This window comes from Sorex araneus, chromosome 2 (genome assembly GCF_027595985.1).
Source record: "Sorex araneus isolate mSorAra2 chromosome 2, mSorAra2.pri, whole genome shotgun sequence".
Taxonomy (NCBI): Eukaryota; Metazoa; Chordata; class Mammalia; order Eulipotyphla; family Soricidae; genus Sorex; species Sorex araneus.
The window spans coordinates 224,819,411-224,837,452 of record NC_073303.1 but is presented as its reverse complement, the minus strand read 5'-3'; the positions used below and the strand labels follow the sequence as shown (position 1 = coordinate 224,837,452).

Here is an 18,042-nt window from a genome sequence, read left to right as displayed (position 1 = left end):
AGCAGCAGGAGATGGGGGCGGGGGGCAGGGTGATGGGGGCGCAGTGGACTCTGGCTACCAGGATGGGGACCTGGGTGCCCTCAGGAGGCAGTGGGACAGTGGCTGGGCGGTGGCACTGGGTGGGCGGGCCCGGTGGGAGGGGGCGGTGTTCCAGCCCGTCGCCCTTCCCAGTGCACCGAGGGCCCCTCAGCACCCATCCTGGAAGGTCTGGCCCTGGGGTGCAGGTCTGAAACTGCTCCAGGGGAAGAGTGTCACTGTTTCAGGGAGTGCAAGGGACGCGCGGGGCTGGGGTGCAAGGTGGGACGGAAGGGGCTGGGAGCCCGGGCCACCGGTTAGAATTTTTGTTGGGATCGCTGGCTCTGGGAGGAACTTTGAGAGACCCGGGAGTAGCTGCTGCTGCCGCTGCTGAAGGCGCCGGAGCCCCCGCGCACCACCGAGCTGCCGCCGCCCGCGCTGGACGCGCCCCGGCGCGCCATGGAGCTGGAGCCGCTGGAATAGGAGCCGCCGCGCGCGCCGGAGCTGCCGCCGCCTGAGCCCCCGCGGCTGCCCAGACCCCCGCGACCCCCGGCGCCTCCGCCCAGAGAGCCGCTGCCGCCCCTGGCGCCGCCCGCGTAGCCGCTGCCGCCGCCGCTACCGCCGCCGCTGCTGCTCCCGCCGCTGGAGTTGTGAACCATCTCTGCAAAAGAGCGTCGGGGGTCTGAGGACCGCTGGAGGGGGCCTGCGTCCAGCCCACAGGGACTGCCCTCGGACCGAGCCCACTAGTCGTCCCTGGGCACCGCCCATGTGATCGTCCCGGGGTGAGGAAGGAGCCCTTTGGCCCCTCTGCCACCTCTCCCCCTGCAGAGGGGATGCAGAGCCCTCTGACCCCCGCGGGGTGAAGAAACTGTATGCCAGGACCCTCCTCCCCTTCCCAGGGCCACAGCCCGGACACTCACCAATGCTCACGGAGCTCTGGCACTCCCCGGACATCCTGCGGGAAAACCAGCCTCCTGTTAGCAGTCTCATAATGCACCAACTTGGGTGAGCGGCTGGGGAGCCTGACACCCCCACCCCCACCCCCAGCTTCTCACTGGCCTGTGGCCACGGCAAGAAAGGACTGCATCAGGGGTCACAAGCAAGCCCTCTGAGCCTGTTTCTCTGGGCTGAGGTCAGGCCAGACCACCACCCTTTCCACCAACGCTGTCGGAGGGACAGAGTGATTGCCCCGGTGATGACCCATCCTCTCCCCACTCATTAGGTCAATAAATATCTGAATCTGCAGCGGTCAGAGCCCTGAGTCCAAGGACCAGCTACAGAAACCCATTTGTCCAAAACCTGCCATGAAGACAATGCACTGTAGCACGGTTGTCCCATTGTTCATCAATTTGCTCAAGCGGGCACCAGTAACGTCTCCATTGTGAGACTTGTTGTTACTGTTTTTGGCATATCGAATATGCCACGAGTAGCTTGCCAGGCTCTGCCATGCGGGTGGGATAGTCTCAGTAGCTTGCCGGGCTCTCTGAGAGGGGTGGAGGAATTGAACCCAGGTCGGCCGCGTGCAAGGCAAACGCCTTACTGGCTGTGCTATCGCTCCAGTCCATGAAGACAATGGGGAAAAAATAAAGTCCCAGTAATGAGCGTGCTGGTGTGTTGCCTGTGAACTGGATGGGGTGGGGTGGGGCCAGGGCCGGGGACGACGGTTGTCCAGGAAATGTGGCTCTCCTGGACGCCTGGCAATCTCTCAGAGCCGGGGAAGGAGGCTGGGCCTGGAGCATGTGCAAGTACCTGCACCGTCCCGGCAGCAGGCCCGGGCAGGAGAGGCCAGGGGGCCCTGAGGGGAGCCCCCACTCACCGGCACTCCTCGCCCTCCAGGAGGGTCCTGTAGGTGGCAATCTCCACGTCCAGGGCCAGCTTGACGTTCATCAGCTCCTGGTAATCCTTGAGCAGCCGGGCCAGCTCCTCCTTGGCCTGCTGCAGGGCGGCCTGCAGCTCCTGGACCTTGGCGTTGGCGTCCTTGAGGGCCAGCTCCCCACGCTGCTCTGCATCGGCGATGGCCGTATCCAGGTTGGCATTCTGGGGGGCCGGGGAGGGGGCAGTGCCGTTTAGAGACAGGGGGCATTCACTCAGATGTGAACGGCATCTGCTTCTCATTAAGGTGTTGAGGCCACAGCGGCCCCCAGGGGTTCAAGCTGGACCTGGATCTGGTTCTTAACACGACACAGAGCAGGCTTGGCAGCACCTGGCAGCTCAGAAATAATCCGATTCCCCCTCAACTCCTCTGCTCTCCTGTGGTAGGAGTATCTTTAGAAAACCTCCTTCCTCCAGGAAGCCTTCCTGTATTATCAGAAAAACTCTCTTGCCCCAGCCTCTCTAGAGGTGGCCCTTGGCTATTCTCCTGCTCTGGTTCTCCTGCAAGCCGCTTCTTTTCCTGCAGTCTCCGGGTCCAAACACCATTCCTGGCTCAGCACCGAGCTGAAGTTGCTCCAGACACATATCGGGGGTCTCTATAGTATGCGCTGCACCCCCCACCCCGAGCTTTGTGCAAGCCAAAGCCCGTGTCTCTGGCCCCAGCCCTCTCTTCCTCTTCTCACCTGCTTCTTGACGCTCTCGATCTCAACCCGCAGCCTCTGGATCAGTCTGTTGATCTCGGAGATCTCGCTCTTGGTGCTTCTCAGGTCGTCCCCGTGCCTGCCCGCTGTGTTCTGCAGCTCACCCAGCTGAGGGGAAAGAGTCACACTCTCAGAAAGTCAGCAGGGGCTGCCAGCACCCTGGCCCAGGTCTCCCGAGGTGCGGGCAGGAAATCGGGAACAGTTGGGTCCCTCGGACCAGGTGAGAGGACCCAGGCGCCCCATCCCCTGGTACAGCAGCTGCTGTTTGTGGATCAGTCCTGGCACCACGCACCTTGGTACTTATACCTGACCATCGCCTGATGAGGAGGGCACTCTCATCCCCATTTTATGAATAAGGAAACTGAGGCGCGACTGCTTGAGCCCATGACCAGCCTCAACCTGCTGCTGAGTGACAGACAGCACAAGACGATGGCAAATACACCTGAGGCCAAAACCATCTCCTTAACTGCCAAGTGCTTCGAGGCAGAAAAGCCAGGGGAGTCACAAGCATCAGGGGCCAGCGATGGCCTGCTTGGTGCCAGGAGGAGGGGGTGCAGGGAGGGAAGGTGCCCAGAATTCCTCGTGTCCAGAGACTAACTTGCTCAGGCCCCTGCCAACACCTTCCCCTCATTCTTCTGGATACTGACTTCAACCCAGCAGGTCTTCAAACGCAAACCACGCATGGGCCGGTGCCAGCAAGACGCTGTTCCAGCCCGAGGGATTGGTGATCGGACTTCTCTGCCTCAACACTCTGGGCAGGAAATCTTCTATGGGGGAGGGGCCGCTCACTGGCAGCTTCCCTGGTTTCCTAGCTACTAGCCCCCAGCAGCACCCCTGCTGCACTGCCACTGTGTCTCTGGGGGGACGTCATAGACAACTAGGTCAGGGCCAGGTGCGGGGGCAGTGGGGGGGCTTCCCAGGTATAGGAGGAGGGATTCTGGGATCAACCCCAAACCGGCAGGAAGGGTAGCAGGTTGCCATGGCAGCAGAATGGGGCGGGGAGCCAGGCTCTGCCCACCTGGACACAGGAGAGAAGCCCCCCAGTGCTGCTTGGAGCTTGCCCACCTTGCTCTGGTACAGCGCCTCGGCCTCGGCCTTGCTCCTCTGGGCGATCAGCTCGTACTGGGCGCGCACCTCGGCGATGATGCTGTCCAGGTCCAGAGAGCGGTTGTTGTCCATGGACAGGACCACGGACGTGTCGCTGGTGTCTGACTGCATCTGGGCCAGCTCCTACAGAGCCAGGCAGTCGTCATGTCCCCTCTGAGGAAACCCACACTCTGGGGGGTGGCGGGGTGCGGGGGAAGAGGGCGTGGGCTGCGGAGCAGGGGGAGGGAGGGATGTTTCTGTCGGGACAGAGCCCACTCGGACCCCCTGGGGGTATGGAGACTTACGGCCTCGTAGAGGGCCCTCAGGAAGTTGATCTCATCCACCAAACTCTCCACCTTGGCCTCCAACTCCACTTTCGTCATGTAGGCAGCATCCACATCCTGAGAGGGAGTCAGTCACTGTTCCCCCCCAACACACACACACCCACGGGGTGCCCAATCCCTAACTCTGACAGGAGGATGGGCTGCCACCCTGTCCCAGGACCTCCCCTCGGTGACATTCACGCAGGTGTGGGTGTCCTCACATTTCTGACTGGCCTCTGTGCCTCTGGACCTGTGTCTTGCTCTCAAGGGGAACTTGGATGGCCGGAGCCATGCCACTGAGACCAGGGGGAGAGAATGTGACAAGGTTCTGACAGACTCTTGTCTCTCCCTCACCACCACCCCCACCCTGCCCGGGGAAGAAAACTACAAACCCTGTTTCTTCCTGCTACCTGTCTTCTAATCAGAACTCAAGCCTAATCTCGTCAAGGGCCTTGCATGCACTTCTCAGGGGATCAGGGCAAAAGCGAGGTGGTCCTGAGAGCCTGCTCCAGGGAGGGAACTCACAGGGCCCTGAGGCTCTAGGTCCTACCTCCCTCTCAGCCTGTCAGGGGTCTCCCTCCCGGAGCCTGGCCCTCACCCAGACAGCCTAACAGAGCCCGGAAACTGGTAGGATGCCACGTCTGCCTCCTCTCAGCTTCAAGCCCTCTGCCCAGAGGGGTCTTAGGATAGAACTAGGCCTGAGGGACGAGAAGCTCCTTTACCTTCTTCAAGACCACAAAGTCGTTCTCTGTGGCTGTGCGCTTGTTGATCTCCTCTTCATACCTGGGAGAAAAGAGGCCCTTTCATTCCACCTTCCCTGGGACACCCCTTAGTGTGTCCAACATCACAGAGCTGATGAGCGCCAGAACAGGGCTTGGCCACGACATGGGCCCCCGAGCATGGGCCATCGCTCTAGAGTGAGATGTTTTGCGTTTAGAAGCCAACTGACAGGAAAATGAAACTCATCTGGAAGACGTCTCAAAATGCTCCAAAACAGGGCTGGAGCAATAGCACAGCGGGTAGGGCGTTTGCCTTGCACTCGGCCAACCTGGGTTTGGTTCCCAGCATCCCATATGGTTCTCTGAGCACCGCCAGGAGAGATTCCTGAGTGCAGAGCCAGGAGTAACCCCTGTGCATCGCAGGGTGTGACCCAAAAAGAAAAAAAAAAAGCTCCAAATCATATGAATGTGCCCCATCATCAAATGTCCAAAAGACTTTCTGACCCACATAGGCCTGGAGCTGCTGTTTTCAAGTTGTTTGAAAGTTGAGCTAAGTAGGAGACAATTGTACAAGCCTGCAGCCAACTGGCACAGAATGCCACCTGGGCACAGAGCCCAGGCCTTCCGAATCCGCCTCTGGGGCCCCCCTCCTCCCCCGGCCTGCCCCGGGGCCCAGGCAGCACGCACTTCATCTTGAAGTCCTCCACCAGCTCCTCCATGCCCCTCAGCTCGTCCTGCAGCTTGTCCTTCTCGTTGTGCAGCCCGTTCAGGAAGTCCTTGAGGCTGCTGATGTAGTTCTCGAAAAACGGCTCCAGGTTGTTGTTGCTGCTGCTGGAGTCAGAGCCTTGCTCCTGCAGGAGGCGCCACTTGGTCTCCAGGACCTGGTTCTGCTGCTCCAGGAAGCGCACCTGCCAGCCAATGAGAAAGGGCCATAAAGGAGCCGTCGGTGAGGGGGCCAGCTCAGGTCTTCCCCAGAGCCCACACCCACGGGGCCCCCTTCTCTCCAGCTGGGCTGCCCCTGCCTGCCGCCCCAGTTCAGTGCTAATGTCGGGGAGGTCAGTGCCCACTGCACGGACAGGGACGCGGGGGCCTGGAAGGAACCAAAGTCACAAGACAGCCACCAAGCACCTCCGTCGGCTCCATGATCTTCCCATGTGTGTGTTCATGCCTCATATTTAGTCCTCACCACCCCAGGCCTCCCCTGGAGGAGGTTTGTGGTGCATCGGGGCACTCTGCACCCAGGTGGGAGTAAAGAAAGCCACAGAGCTGCAGCTCTCAGCAAGAGCCTGACCCCAGAACCGGGTCCAGGCGTGCCTAGGGTCACCCCCTCTGCCAGGCCTGCCTCGACACAGGACTCTGCTGGATCTGGACCTCCGGCCCTAGATATCCTGCTTCCCTTTGCTGCAAAACACTTTGGGGCTCAAGTTGAAGGTCAGCTGTCCAGGCAGGTGTAATAGGCCGCAATTAACTGACCCTTCAATAGATGTTTGCAGAGGCCCTGCATTGGGCACTCAGGATGCCAGGACCTGGGACCATTTTGGAGTGGGATGAGAAGGCCTGGCGTGCTGAACCCCATTTCCTATGGAGGGGCAGCGCATTCCCCTCCCTGTCATCCTTTCTGTGACTTATGCTGCCGTTCAGGCATCTGCGCGGAACTAACCGTTCTTTCAAGAGCTTTCCTCCCAAAGACATCTGACACCCCACCTTGAAGGCTCACTTCTCGTTTATCTTCTCCCCGGGGCAGATGTCCGGTGAGAGGACCATCAATTCCTCACACTAAGAGCCCCCACATGCCCTTTCTAGACTAATCCCAGTCACAGAGATGTCTCCACACATCATGCTCAGAAATACTAGGAAGGCCTTTGGCAGCTGGCCAAGGCCAATTTCCTGCTGGTCACACAGCAGTCATCACGGTGTCCCTCAACCAGGAGACCTGAGTCTGCCCAGCCCACATGGCCACAGACACAGCAATCAGCGGGCCCAGCTTGTGTGGCTCCTCAGGGTACACTCACCCGACTCGATCCCACCCTCCCCAGCCTCTATCCCCTTCGGTGCATGGAGGAGGAACTTGTCTCTCCGGTACAAATTCCAGCATCGGCAAAGCCAGCCTCCCTTTCAACAGCTCACAGTGCCTCTCAGGGGAGACAGACAGTGTTCGGTTTTCAGAGGCCAAAGGGGCATCCAACATGGCGGCGCATGCAGGGGAGGACCCTGCAGGGCCTCTCCCAGACTCGTGAAGCGAGAGAAGAGCCCAGGAGGATTAGGCCGGACTTCTCCCTGTCCCGAGTCAGGCTCACCTTGTCGATGAAGGAGGCGAACTTGTTGTTGAGGGTCTTGATCTGCTCCCGCTCCTGCGTCTTGACTTGTCCGATCTGGGGGTCGATCTCCACATTGAGGGGCTGCAGGAGGCTCTGGTTGACAGTCACTTCCTGGATTCCCCCGGGGAAGCCACCGGCACCAAAACCTGGCCCGCCGAAGCTACCAGGGCCACTAAAGCCACTTGGGCCACCGAAACCACCAGCGCCACCACCGAAACCTCCAGCTCCTCCGCCGAAACCTCCGGCACCACCACCGAAACCTCTAGCTCCTCCACCGAAGCCTCCAGCTCCTCCACCGAAGCCTCCAGCGCCCCCGCTGAAACCTCCAAAGCCCCCAGTCCTTCCACCAAAGCCCGCGCTCATTCCTCTGCTGCCGCCTCTGAAACCACCGGCCCCCCAGAAGCCCGGCTGCATGCTGCCTCCGGCCACGCTGATGGAGATCTTCTTATTCCCGCCCAGGTTGTAGAGGCTCCTGCTGCCGTATGTGCCCCACATCAGCGCACAAGCCGCGGACCCGCTGCCCCCGCCACCGCCGCCAGATCGGGAGCCGCATGTCTGGCTGCAGCTGCTCCGGTTCTGGCCGGAGACCACGGCTGAGCTGCCGCTGAAGCCCTGGCGGCAGCTCTGGCTGGAGGACCGGAAGGACTGCTGCTGGCTGCGACTGGCTTGGCGACTCATGGTGACCAGCGGTTATTCCAAAGGCAGGCGGGTTTGGAAGCTGTGGCAGGCTCAGAGGCTGTGTGGGGTTCTGGGCTGGGGGTGGCCCTTATATAGGGCCGGGGAGCCCGGCTGGCGAACGGTGCCAGCCAACTAATTGAGGTATTATCAGCTTTGGTTTGCCTGGCAGCAAGAGGTCGAGTCCTAAATGCGAAACACACCTAGCTAATCACCCCAAATTTCTAAATTGGCCTTGTTTTTCCCAGGGTTACTCACCTAAAATAAGCTGAAGCCGCGCAAGAGGGGGGGGGCCTCCTGCAGGACTGGACACAACCCATAATCCCGGCCATTCGGCGCCAGCCGGGAGTGACAGGTCAGCGTTTCTCTGTCTCTTCTGCATCCTGGTGGCCACTCTGCCCAACCAGGCCACCTCTAGAGGTATTGGGGTGAGGCAGAGCCCTGGTGAGGACCTTGGGATGAAGGAAAAGGAGGCTGGGAAGGATAAAGTGTGGGGGAGAAGGTGCAGTAGAGGCCTCGGGGACACTGGCCAGGAGAAGCATACAGCAGGGTCCCTGGCGCTAGGGCCAGAGGGGCCTTGGGGAGAGTGGGTGGATGAGAAGTCAGTCCCAGAGGACAGGGGTGTGCTGAGGACTGAGAAGGGGGAAGGGGAGGGCCGGGAGAGCAGAGGGCTGGGTAGAAGGAAGGGCCAGCAGGGAGCAGGTCTAGAACCAGAGTCGGGGTCAGAGGCATCATAGCCTTACAGGGCCAAAATTCCACCCAGAAACTCAACCCGGGACTCTTGTGACCCCTCCCCTCGGCTCGCAGAAAACACCACCTCTACCTCCTGGGAAGGTCAGGTTCCTTCCCAGGGAGATTCTAGAACAAGGAAAGCCTGCCCGCTGCCCCCGCCTGGGGCCACCTCTCCACTCAGAGCCCCTTGTGGAGACCGCCCCCCCGGCCCCCGGCCTGGGGTGCTGAGGTGCACTTCAGCACTGACGCCAAGCACGTCGGGGGCTAGAGGAGAGCGTTCGAAAATTCTTCGCAGTGTTCAGTTTTCCACATTAGAGTTCAAAAAGTTCCGAATTTCTTTCAACTCTGTCTTCCAAGCTCTGGGGCCAGAGGCTTCAGCAGTTCCCGCTGCTCTGCTGCGGGCTTGCCCAAGACGCCAGCTCTTTCCAGGACCTATTGGTGACTAAAATCCAAATCCATAAATTCTACAGAAGTCCCAGTGAGTGTCCAGTGACCTTTCCTTACCACTATTTTCAGAGACAGAGAGGAGGGAGGGGGAGGGAGGGAGGGAGGGAGGAAGGGAGGAAGGACCGTGGTCTGTGGGCCTGGAGGAAGCTGCCTGCGGTGAGGTCCTTCCATCTATCCATGTGGTGTGTGAACCTCATGTCAGCTCTGGTCTCTCCCTCAGCAGCCAACACTGGTCTTGACTCTGCTCCTGATGGTAAAGCCCAAGGTGCTTCTGGAAAACGCATCGCTACAGATGCCCTCGCCCCTTTAAACGAGACTGTCCTCTCCTCTTTCAATCTGACCACCATCTCCTTGGACCTGTGCCCTGCCTGGACCCCACTCCCCCACCAAGGGGGCTGGAGATGGGAGGAAGCCAAACAGTGACCTGCCCAGCCTTGGGGACATTACCCCACCTGCACTTTTGTCCCCTTCACCAAGAAAACGAGCCACAAAGAAAAAGGGGCAGAAAGGGAGGCTTCTGCCTGAACTGGCCCCCCTCTCACCCCCTCACCCCTTAGATTCGGTTCTCTGTCTGTCTGTCTGTCTGTCTGTCTGTCTGTCTCTCTCTCTCTCTCTCTCTCTCTCTCTCTCTCTCCAGCACAGATGGATGTCCCTTGCAAACCTAGCCACTAGCCACCTCTACGTTTCCTGGGGCCAAGTCTTCCCAAAGCATCTTGTGGCCCTAAGAACGGAAGGCTTGGTAACTGGGTTCAGACTGGGGCCCAGCCTTTGAGGGAGAAAGTTGTTCCCATTCAACTGGGCTACCAACGAGTTTCTCACGAAAGGCCTCAGCCTCTGCCAGGCCATGGTGAGGACTGAGCACCCCAGCAGGGAGTCCACATTGGGTCTACTGGTCCAGGGCTCAGAAGAGAATGTGAGGGGTGGGGGCAGCAGTGGAGGAAGAAAGTGCCGGTGTCACGGCACCACCATAGCCCACCAGCATCTGAAGCACGGTTAGACTGGGGAGAATGGTTGCAGAATTCAGGGCTTGGGTCAGTGGGGGATGGGGGCTGGGTGCAGTCCCTAAACAATGCTCTGGCCAAAATAGCTTTCCTCACCATCCCGGGGCTGATCTGGACTCCCCAAAATCCAGCTGGTGCTTTGGGTTCCAAGTGAGCCCTATGTCTTCCTCCAAAGAGACCCTATGGTCTCTGGGACCCACCCTCTCAGACTGACTGACTACCCCTGTCCTAGATCCTTGACATCAAAGAGAAGCCCTGGAGAGCAATTAATAGTGAGCTTCCACCCTCTGGCAGTTGCCGGCAGGAATATGCTGAGAAGACAGTCTGCATTTGACACATCAAGGACAAATTCCAAAGAAATTGAGGTGGAAATTTGGGACTCTAATGAGGGCCCATCCCAAATCCCTTCTTTCTGGCAAATTCCACCACTAATCCCCTCCACTTGCAGACTATAAAGGCCCAGCTCTGTTCCTCGGGGGCCTCTTAAGAGAGAAAGAGCAGGCTGCGGCCAGCCGTCGCCCGGATCCAGCCTGCTGTGTGTTTCCCGGGAGGGCATGGCCCTGCACCCCTACTGTCCAAGACCACAGCCTTGCCTCCCGGACTGACCGAGGCCAGCACCTCCTCTTATCCTGAGACATCGGGTCCTCTCTGCCGGCAGCAGGGAGGCTGAAGGGGGACTCAGGCGCAGGCCCTGGGTGAAGGACAGGCTGGCAAGGGCCCACACAGAGCTGGGTGGTGCTGGGTCAGGCACAGCAGGTGGGTGAGTACAGCGGAAAGCGCAGAGGAGAGACGGGCACGGGCAGGCAGGGGCCCTGGGCCAGGCGGCCCTGGCAGGGATAGCACGGGAGGAAGAAGGCCCCAGCTCCGGGGTCCTGGGCAGACTTGGGCTGAGGCCGGGGTGGGAGTGAGCTCTTTCTTGCCCGTAGGAACTGCTCCTTACTACAGGGGGCCCTGGTGACCACCCCAGCCCAGCAGGCCGTGAGCACAGGGCCATAGAACGGCCCAGACAGCAGGATGCTCTGACGGCTCCCACTCTCCCTAGAGCCAGTGAAGCTGAGGGCCCTCGGCTCTGCCTTCTGATGGCGTGGGTGGGAGGCCGGGTGAGCAAGTACAGCCAAGGGCATTGAAACAGGAGCAGAAGTGCCGTGTTGCTGAGAGTCACAAGGCAGAAAGGCAGACTGCAACCCAGCCACCGGCTTGTCCATGACCTCAGCTTTCCAGACCGGAAACCATCAGATCCCTGCCGTCCGGGATCGTTGTCCAGAGGAGAAAAACTGGGCCTCAGAAGCCACTGCAGGGCCCCCCAGACAGTGAGCGGCAGAGCTGGGCCTCCAGCCGGCCCCATCCCATCAGGAACGCCTGTGAACGGGGCCCATGTGCAAGACTCAGGGCCCTGGAGACAGCTCCAAGCCCACGGCTGCCCGGAGCTCAGTCAGGGAACAAGCCCCGAGTTGGATCTGCTTGTGCTGTGGACACGGCCCGTGAACTGAGTGTGCAGTCGGGAGTTAAGGCCTGAGGAGCAGCCCCCAGCATGGCCCACAGCAGGGCGGTATGCGAGATTCCTGAGCGAAGAGCAGAGTTTGTGCTGTGCCACCTTCCTGCTTTCTGGCCAGGACCAGGGGCCTGGCTTTGCAAGCTGATCGGCCCATCTAGCCACCCTGACTCGAGGAGTCACAGCTCTTGTCTCCCCTGGACACGGCCCTAGTGGGGAACCCCTTCTCTTCCACAGAGCCTGGTGCTGGCCTGTTCCACCCTATAGGTCATGAACGGTTCCCTGAAGTACAAACATCGCCTCCCCCTTGGCCCCAAACCAACCCCCATCTTGGACCCATGAGGATGTGAATGACCAGTCTGGGCCCCTGGGCTCTCCTGTCAGCAGTTCCCTGGACACCTGTTGCCCCTGCCATGCCCATAAGTCAAATAAGCCAGCCAGTCTTACACAACTCGGGGCATTTGAGTTCCGCCCCCCCAAAACCAGCTCAGAGTCTCGTAAGCACTTGATCATATCTGACATTTGCAGAGGGTTTTCAGTTTCTCAAAGTATTTTTAGGTAGACAACCTGATGGACACACTGCCACAGACACCTGGAAACTCACAGAGCAAACGCTTTCACACAAGTGTGACCCCACAGGGAAAGGACAAGAGTGTTTCGCGTGTACACACCAAGCTTGGCAGCAGATGCGGTCAGAAGTGGGCTGGTCAGGCATGGGCTCTGCTGAAGAGGCCCGGACCCTGAGCAGGGAAGAGGGAGGGGCACAATGTTGAGCGAGAACTTCGTCCAGGGCCATGTCCCCCAGGGACAGTCTATTCAGTTCCTCTCCCAGCAGCTCTTCCCTGTCTCCACAGTCAGCTGTGGAGCGTCGGCTAGTGTTAGCCTCTGAGGAAGCGACGGGACAGGAGTCACCCTCTGGAGGAGCTCAGGTCGTGCCGAAGGAGTGTCAGCTGTGGAAACTACTCAATAGGGCTTGGGGACCAGGGTTCTGGTGACAGGTGAGCAAAGGCCTGTGGGCCTTCCAGGAAGAAAAACTGGGAAAGGCCCCACAGAGGAGGTGATTATGAGTGACGGGTTGGTGGGCAAGTAGCCAGTAGCAGGGCGCAAGAATAAAGCACCGCCACGTAGAACATTTTATAAACAGGAAGTGACAGGTCAATGATGTCCACATGGTCATGTGTGAGGAATGCAGACAGGAAGGGCAGGTGGGGAGCAGGGACTGAGGGGTAGACTGACACCCCCCACAACAGTCTGCCTCTGTGCCTGGCTGAAAAGCTGGGGTTCCCTCCCCGGGGCTGGCCCTCAGGGCTGACCTTCTAGGACTTGAACAGATCCAGGCCCATATTCCTCGCTCCCTGACTCAATGTCTGAGGGCATGTCACCCAGCACTGGTATTTTCTTTTTTATTTTATTTTATTATTTTTTTTGCTTTTTGGGTCACAACCAGCGATGCTCAGGGGTTACTCCTGGCTTTGCACTCAGGAATTACTCCTGGCAGTGCTTGGGGGACCATATGGGATGCCGGGGATCGAACCCGGGCCGGCCGCGTGCAAGGCAAACGCCCTACCCGCTGTGCTATCGCTCCAGCCCTATTTTCTTTTTTAACAGTTCCACTTTGCTTTTATCCTGAAAGACTGTGAGGGGAAAAACTTTATTGTAGGAGAAAAATTCCACGTTTCACGGAAGGCTGACCAACAGTAGGAGCGAGTGACCTGTGCAACTTCAAACCGGACGTAGAGTTTACCCAGTCCGAGATACTGGGCTGGGCCTTCGGCTTTAGATGCGGGGACAAGTGCAGATGGTGGCAAAGAACTGCCTGAGAAACTGAAAGCGGGCAGCAAACCACAGCCTCGGGGAAAGGAGTCCCACTCCAGAATTATCTGCAGGATCTCAAGACTCTTGTGAGGGGCCAGATGCATGCAGTACGACTCCATTTCTAGGACACTATAGAAGAAACGATACTGACCTCAGGAGACGAGAAGCAAGCCCTGGACTGGGTCTGAGAATTTCTGAAGCTGTCAATATTTGGGTCATGGTTGTAATGACATGGGTACATAGATTTGGCGAGTCACAGAAATGTGCCCTGAAAATGGGCACCTGGATCTTTTATGCCAATTATACTTCAGTGGAGTAAATTTTTAGAGGAGATGGGAGGGAGAGCCCCATGCATGTTAAAGAAGGCATGATGGGGCCAGCGTGATAGTGTATTAGGCAGGGCCCTTGCCCTGCAAACCCAGGTTTGATCCCCAGCAACCCTTATGGTCCCTTGCGCTTAATAGGATTGATCCCTGAGCACTGCCAGGAGTGGCTCAAAAACAATAAAAAGGATACACGTGCTCCGAGCTGAGCTTCGTAACTGTTTATTCCAAGGAGTTACATACATCTATGGTCCCAGGTTGCCCAGATCATCAGTCTCTGAGGGGAGGCTATTTGCCCATTTGTTTAGATTTCATTAAGTGTTGCCGGAACTCTCAGCCAGGCAATAGTCAATGAAATATAAACAAATGGGAAAATAGGACAGAAGTAACAAACTCACTCAGGAAGTCCATGTAGCATGAAGGGAACCAGACAGAGCTTGAGAGAGAAATCCAAGGGCACATGCTACTGAAAAAAAATTATTTTATTTTTAATTAGTGACTAATCATATGGAAAATAACATGGGCTGGAGAAAAAGCCATGTGATCTGGATGGGGACCGATGATGAGATTATGTGGCACAGGCAGGAGGTGGCTTACAGGCGTGACCCCTGGGTCACCAGAGACTGGGGGAAACGGGCAGAGTATCTCCACTCCCCGTCCCGTTGAGCACAAAGTCCAAGATCCCAAAGTTCCACATTACCCGGGTTTGGTCTGACTGCACTCATGCATGAGGTTTGGCCCGAGCATGTGGGGCGCAGCCTTGTCCACCTCTTTTCAAAGAAAGAAAATTGGGGCTTGGGCAGTAGTACAGTGGGTAGGGCATTTGCCTTGCACGCGACCAACCCAAATTCAATCGCCAGCATCCCATATGGTCCCTTGAGTCCTGCCAGGAGTGATTTCTAAGCATCGAACCAGAAGTAAGTCCTGAGCACTGCTGGCCATGTCCCTCCCCCCCACCCCCGAAAGTGTCGGCATTAACTGTCTAGTTCCATCTATGTAAAGGACCAAACACTTGGCGGTATCCTGTGCTGTCAGAAACGGGAGTAGCAGGTTCGTGGGGTGGCAACGAGCCTGTGTTAGGCCAAGAAGACCAGACGAGGGCCAGAGAGGCAGGACGGCAGGAAGGCACTTGCCTTGCACGGTGCTGTCCCAGTTCCCTTCGCTGCCACCTCGTATGATCCCCTGAGCATTACCAGGAGTGATCCCCAACCCCCAAGTTCAGCCACGTGTGACCCCACCACCACCACCACCACAAAAAAATAGAAGTCGAGGCAGGAAAACCAGCGCGTTCTCTCCTTGCCCCGCTGGAGCCACACCAAGGCCTCTGCCCAGAGCAGCTCTCCCTGCCAAACGCAAAGGGGTTCCCATGGCAGCCACGACACCCGGATGACCATGAAAGTACATAGAACTCGTCATGTGCTTCCCGAGTACCTGAGTCTATCACAGTCCTATGGAGTGGGGGTGTCCTGGAGGGTCCCGTGTCACCACGAGTCACTCTTGACGGGTCCCTGACTACCACTGAGGATAGACGAGGGACCCAAAGTCTGGAGGACTGGTTTGGGGTGGAGCAAAGAGCCTAGAAGGAACACAGTTCCTTTAAGGTCTGGTACCAGGGGCGGACCTCGGACCCGCCAAGCTTCACAATATCCTTAGACTGGCGGTGACCTCAGCTCAGCGGAGCTGTCACCCAGATCCAAGACATCTTCCAGCAGTTGTGGCCTGTGGACAGAACCACAGCGTGTCCTCAGACCCTGATAAGCCCTGATAAGGCCAGTCCTGCTGCCTGCAGCTGTCAGGAAATCCCCCTCATCCAAACCCCTGAAATTAACTTTTTAGGAGTAACATTAAAAAAAAAAAAGTCATGACCAAGATGCTAGCAAAAGTCTGCACAGCTCCCTAAAGAAGGAAAAGACCTTAGCCCACTCTCCACCAGGGGGACTGCCATGGATGCTTTTGTCCAGGTGATCAAATAAAGGGAAGGGTCAGAGAAGGTGACCCCTGAATGCCACCACAGATGGGGACAGAAAACAGGGTGAGGACAAAGAGGAGAGAAAGAACCTCTGATGGGGAGAGCTTCACGCAGACCCGAGGGCCTGAATCTGAGCGGAAGGTGTGACAGGAGCTGGGGGAGGAAGACGCATCAGAGCAGGCCATGAGCATCTGTCTCCTGGCTTAGAGCCATGGCAGAACGCACCAAGGCCTTCCGGTTTCAGACAAGCCCTTTAGGATGTTAGGCTCATCTGTCAGCTCCCCACCCTGACCCAGGTGCTGTGGTCATAAAGGCAGCATCCAGTTCCGGGCGGCAGGGATGGGGCCCCAGAATGGCCAATAGCTTGCTCTCCCGTATCTCCAATACCAGTCACTGAGTGCTAGCTTTCTTTTTATCTTTATGTGTGTGTGTGTGTGTGTGTGTGTGTGTGTGTATGTGTGTGTGTCGTTTCTTTCATTGTTTTTGGGTCACACCTGGCGGTGCTCAAGGCTTGCTCCTGGTTCCTAACCCCCAAGGAATTACTCCTGGCAGATTCTGAGGACCACACGGGGTGATGGGAATCAACCCTGGTCAGTGGCATGCAAGGCAAGAGCCCTCCCCACTGCACTACGACTCTAGCCCCTGTGCTCCAATCTTAGCTCAAGGCCCGGGCACTCAGTACAATCAGTAAAGAGAGAACATACGAGCTCCAAGGGCATACTAATTGCACACTAATTAACACACTAATTAGTTGGGGAATGCGCCTGTCCCCTGCAGGAATCACTTGCCATGCCCTCATTCAGCACCCTGGGGGTGCTCATGGCTCTGCCTCTCCCTGGTCTGTGGGAGCAGGGCTGAGGCATGAAGTGTCACTGAGCTAGCCTCTGCTTTGAAGCACCCCCCCCCCTCACACTCACCCATTCCCAGCCTCGGCGTGCCGGGTGTCCATCCTCCTGGCCTCGATCTTCTGAGGACAATTGGGCCCTCACTGGGACAGGGACCCAGCGGGAGCGGCAGGCAAGCAGGAAGCCCTGACGGGGTGGCCCTGCATGAGAGCAGGAAGAACGAGGCCCTGCCTTTGGAGAGAAGCTCATTGCTGTTGCTCTCCCGGAGCAGGTCGGGGGCTGATCTTGGGGAGGACCTGGGCAGAGGAAGCAGGCACTGAGAGGGAGGAGGTCGAGCTGGGCTTTTCGTCCTGGGTCTCCGTGGGCATTAGTGAAAGGTGAGAGAAGAGGGACGATAACCAAAGCCCCTGGCGAGGGCAGCTGTGGGGGCCGGCACCAATGCAGTTCAGAGAAGTGGCTCCCTCTGCATAGACGCAGGTAGTGGGTGTGAAGGACCAGCCAAGTCCCGCATGTCAGGGACAGAGGAGCAGTTCCTGTGAACGGGTCGGGAGGAGGAGGTGTGGGAGGGGAGGCTGGGGGTCAGGGGGGCTCAGGTCACGAGGGCTCTGTCCACAGGCCACACCCTGCGGGCACTGGGGAACCCCCAGCGGGTTTGGTGGGAGCTGAGTTTGGGGAAGAACACTGAGATTCAGAATTTCATCTGGGAGTAGAGAAGCCTGCAGGGTTACTGGAAATACTCATGAACCCAGGCAGGCTGAGACACAGCTGCCTTCCGCTCCCCAAGCTCCCAAATTATCTTTTTCTGGGGGGGTGGCACACTTAGTGGTGTTCAGGGGTCACTCCTGGCTCTGCACTCAGGAATTACTCCTGACAGTGCTCAGAAGATTGTATGGGATGCCAGGAACCGAACCTGGGTGAGCTGTGTGCAAGGCAAACGCCCTCCCTGCTGGACTCTCACTCCGGCCCCTGCTCCCTACTTGTCTTGGCACCTGCTCAGAGTGGGTGGCTCGTTAGAAGCCTCCGGTGAACTTCCAAGGTATTAGTGCAGCTCCTTGGCCTGGAGAGGGAGGGAGGGAGGAAGGAAGGAAGGAAGGAAGGAAGGAAGGAAGGAAGAAAGGAAGGAAGGGAGGGAGGGAGGGGGAAGGGGGAGGGAGGAAGGGGGAAGGTGGAGGGAGGAAGGGAGGGAGGGAGGAAGCTTACCCAGGTTCAATCCCCAGCCTCCATATGATCCCCTGAGCACTGTCAGGAGTAATTTCTGAGTTCAGTGCCAGGAATGACCCCTGAACATTGCCAAGTGTGCCCCCCCCCCGAGAAATAAAGATAATTAGAGAGCTTTGAGGTAGAAAGCACCTCTGTTTCAGCCTGCCTGGATTTAATGATTATTTTCATTTAACCCCAGGGCTTCTCTACTAGATGAAATTTTGAAGAAGTAAGGAGAGGAGGAAAAGAGAAAAGGAAGGGGGAGGGGAGGGGAGGGAGGAAAGGAGGGAGGGACAAGCTAAGCTGGAGGGTATTGGGGACAGCAGTGAGGAACTCCTAGGACAGAAAGCTTGTGATCTAGATGTCCCCCCACCCCCCAGCATCCCAGGGCCTCCTTCCTTAAATATTCAAACACACCCAGGCTCCTTCCAGCCTGTGGCGTGCAGGGCACCTCCTCTGCGCGAGCTCCGGACCCCTGAGGCAGCACCTGCTGTCAGCCTGCAGCACAG

The 18,042-nt window shown here is 58.1% G+C and overlaps 1 protein-coding gene across 1 annotated transcript; it reads right to left on the bottom strand.

Moving 5' to 3' along the window:
* Positions 1-222: 222 nt before the first annotated feature.
* LOC101543616 (keratin, type II cytoskeletal 3-like) lies at positions 223-7,712 on the bottom strand. The gene is made up of 9 exons (XM_004601832.2): positions 7,014-7,712; positions 5,404-5,624; positions 4,720-4,780; positions 3,980-4,075; positions 3,654-3,818; positions 2,571-2,696; positions 1,832-2,052; positions 936-970; positions 223-676 (listed from the first exon to the last, which is right to left on the bottom strand). The coding sequence occupies exons 1-9, from the start codon at positions 7,710-7,712 to the stop codon at positions 333-335; spliced, it is 1,968 nt and encodes a 655-aa protein (XP_004601889.2). The 3' UTR covers positions 223-332.
* Between the last annotated feature and the right edge of the window lie 10,330 nt (positions 7,713-18,042).

What these genes read in the sequence shown, in the direction of transcription:
- LOC101543616 (XM_004601832.2), bottom strand. Translation starts at nt 7,712, where the DNA reads ATGAGTCGCCAAGCCAGTCGCAGCCAGCAGCAGTCCTTCCGGTCCTCC. An exon ending in CTGGAGGGCGAGGAGTGCCG is followed by an intron (nt 971 to 1,831) that starts GTGAGTGGGGGC and finishes GTTTTCCCGCAG; the next exon opens with GATGTCCGGGGAGTGCCAGA. An exon ending in CCAGAGCTCCGTGAGCATTG is followed by an intron (nt 677 to 935) that starts GTGAGTGTCCGG and finishes GCTCTTTTGCAG; the next exon opens with AGATGGTTCACAACTCCAGC.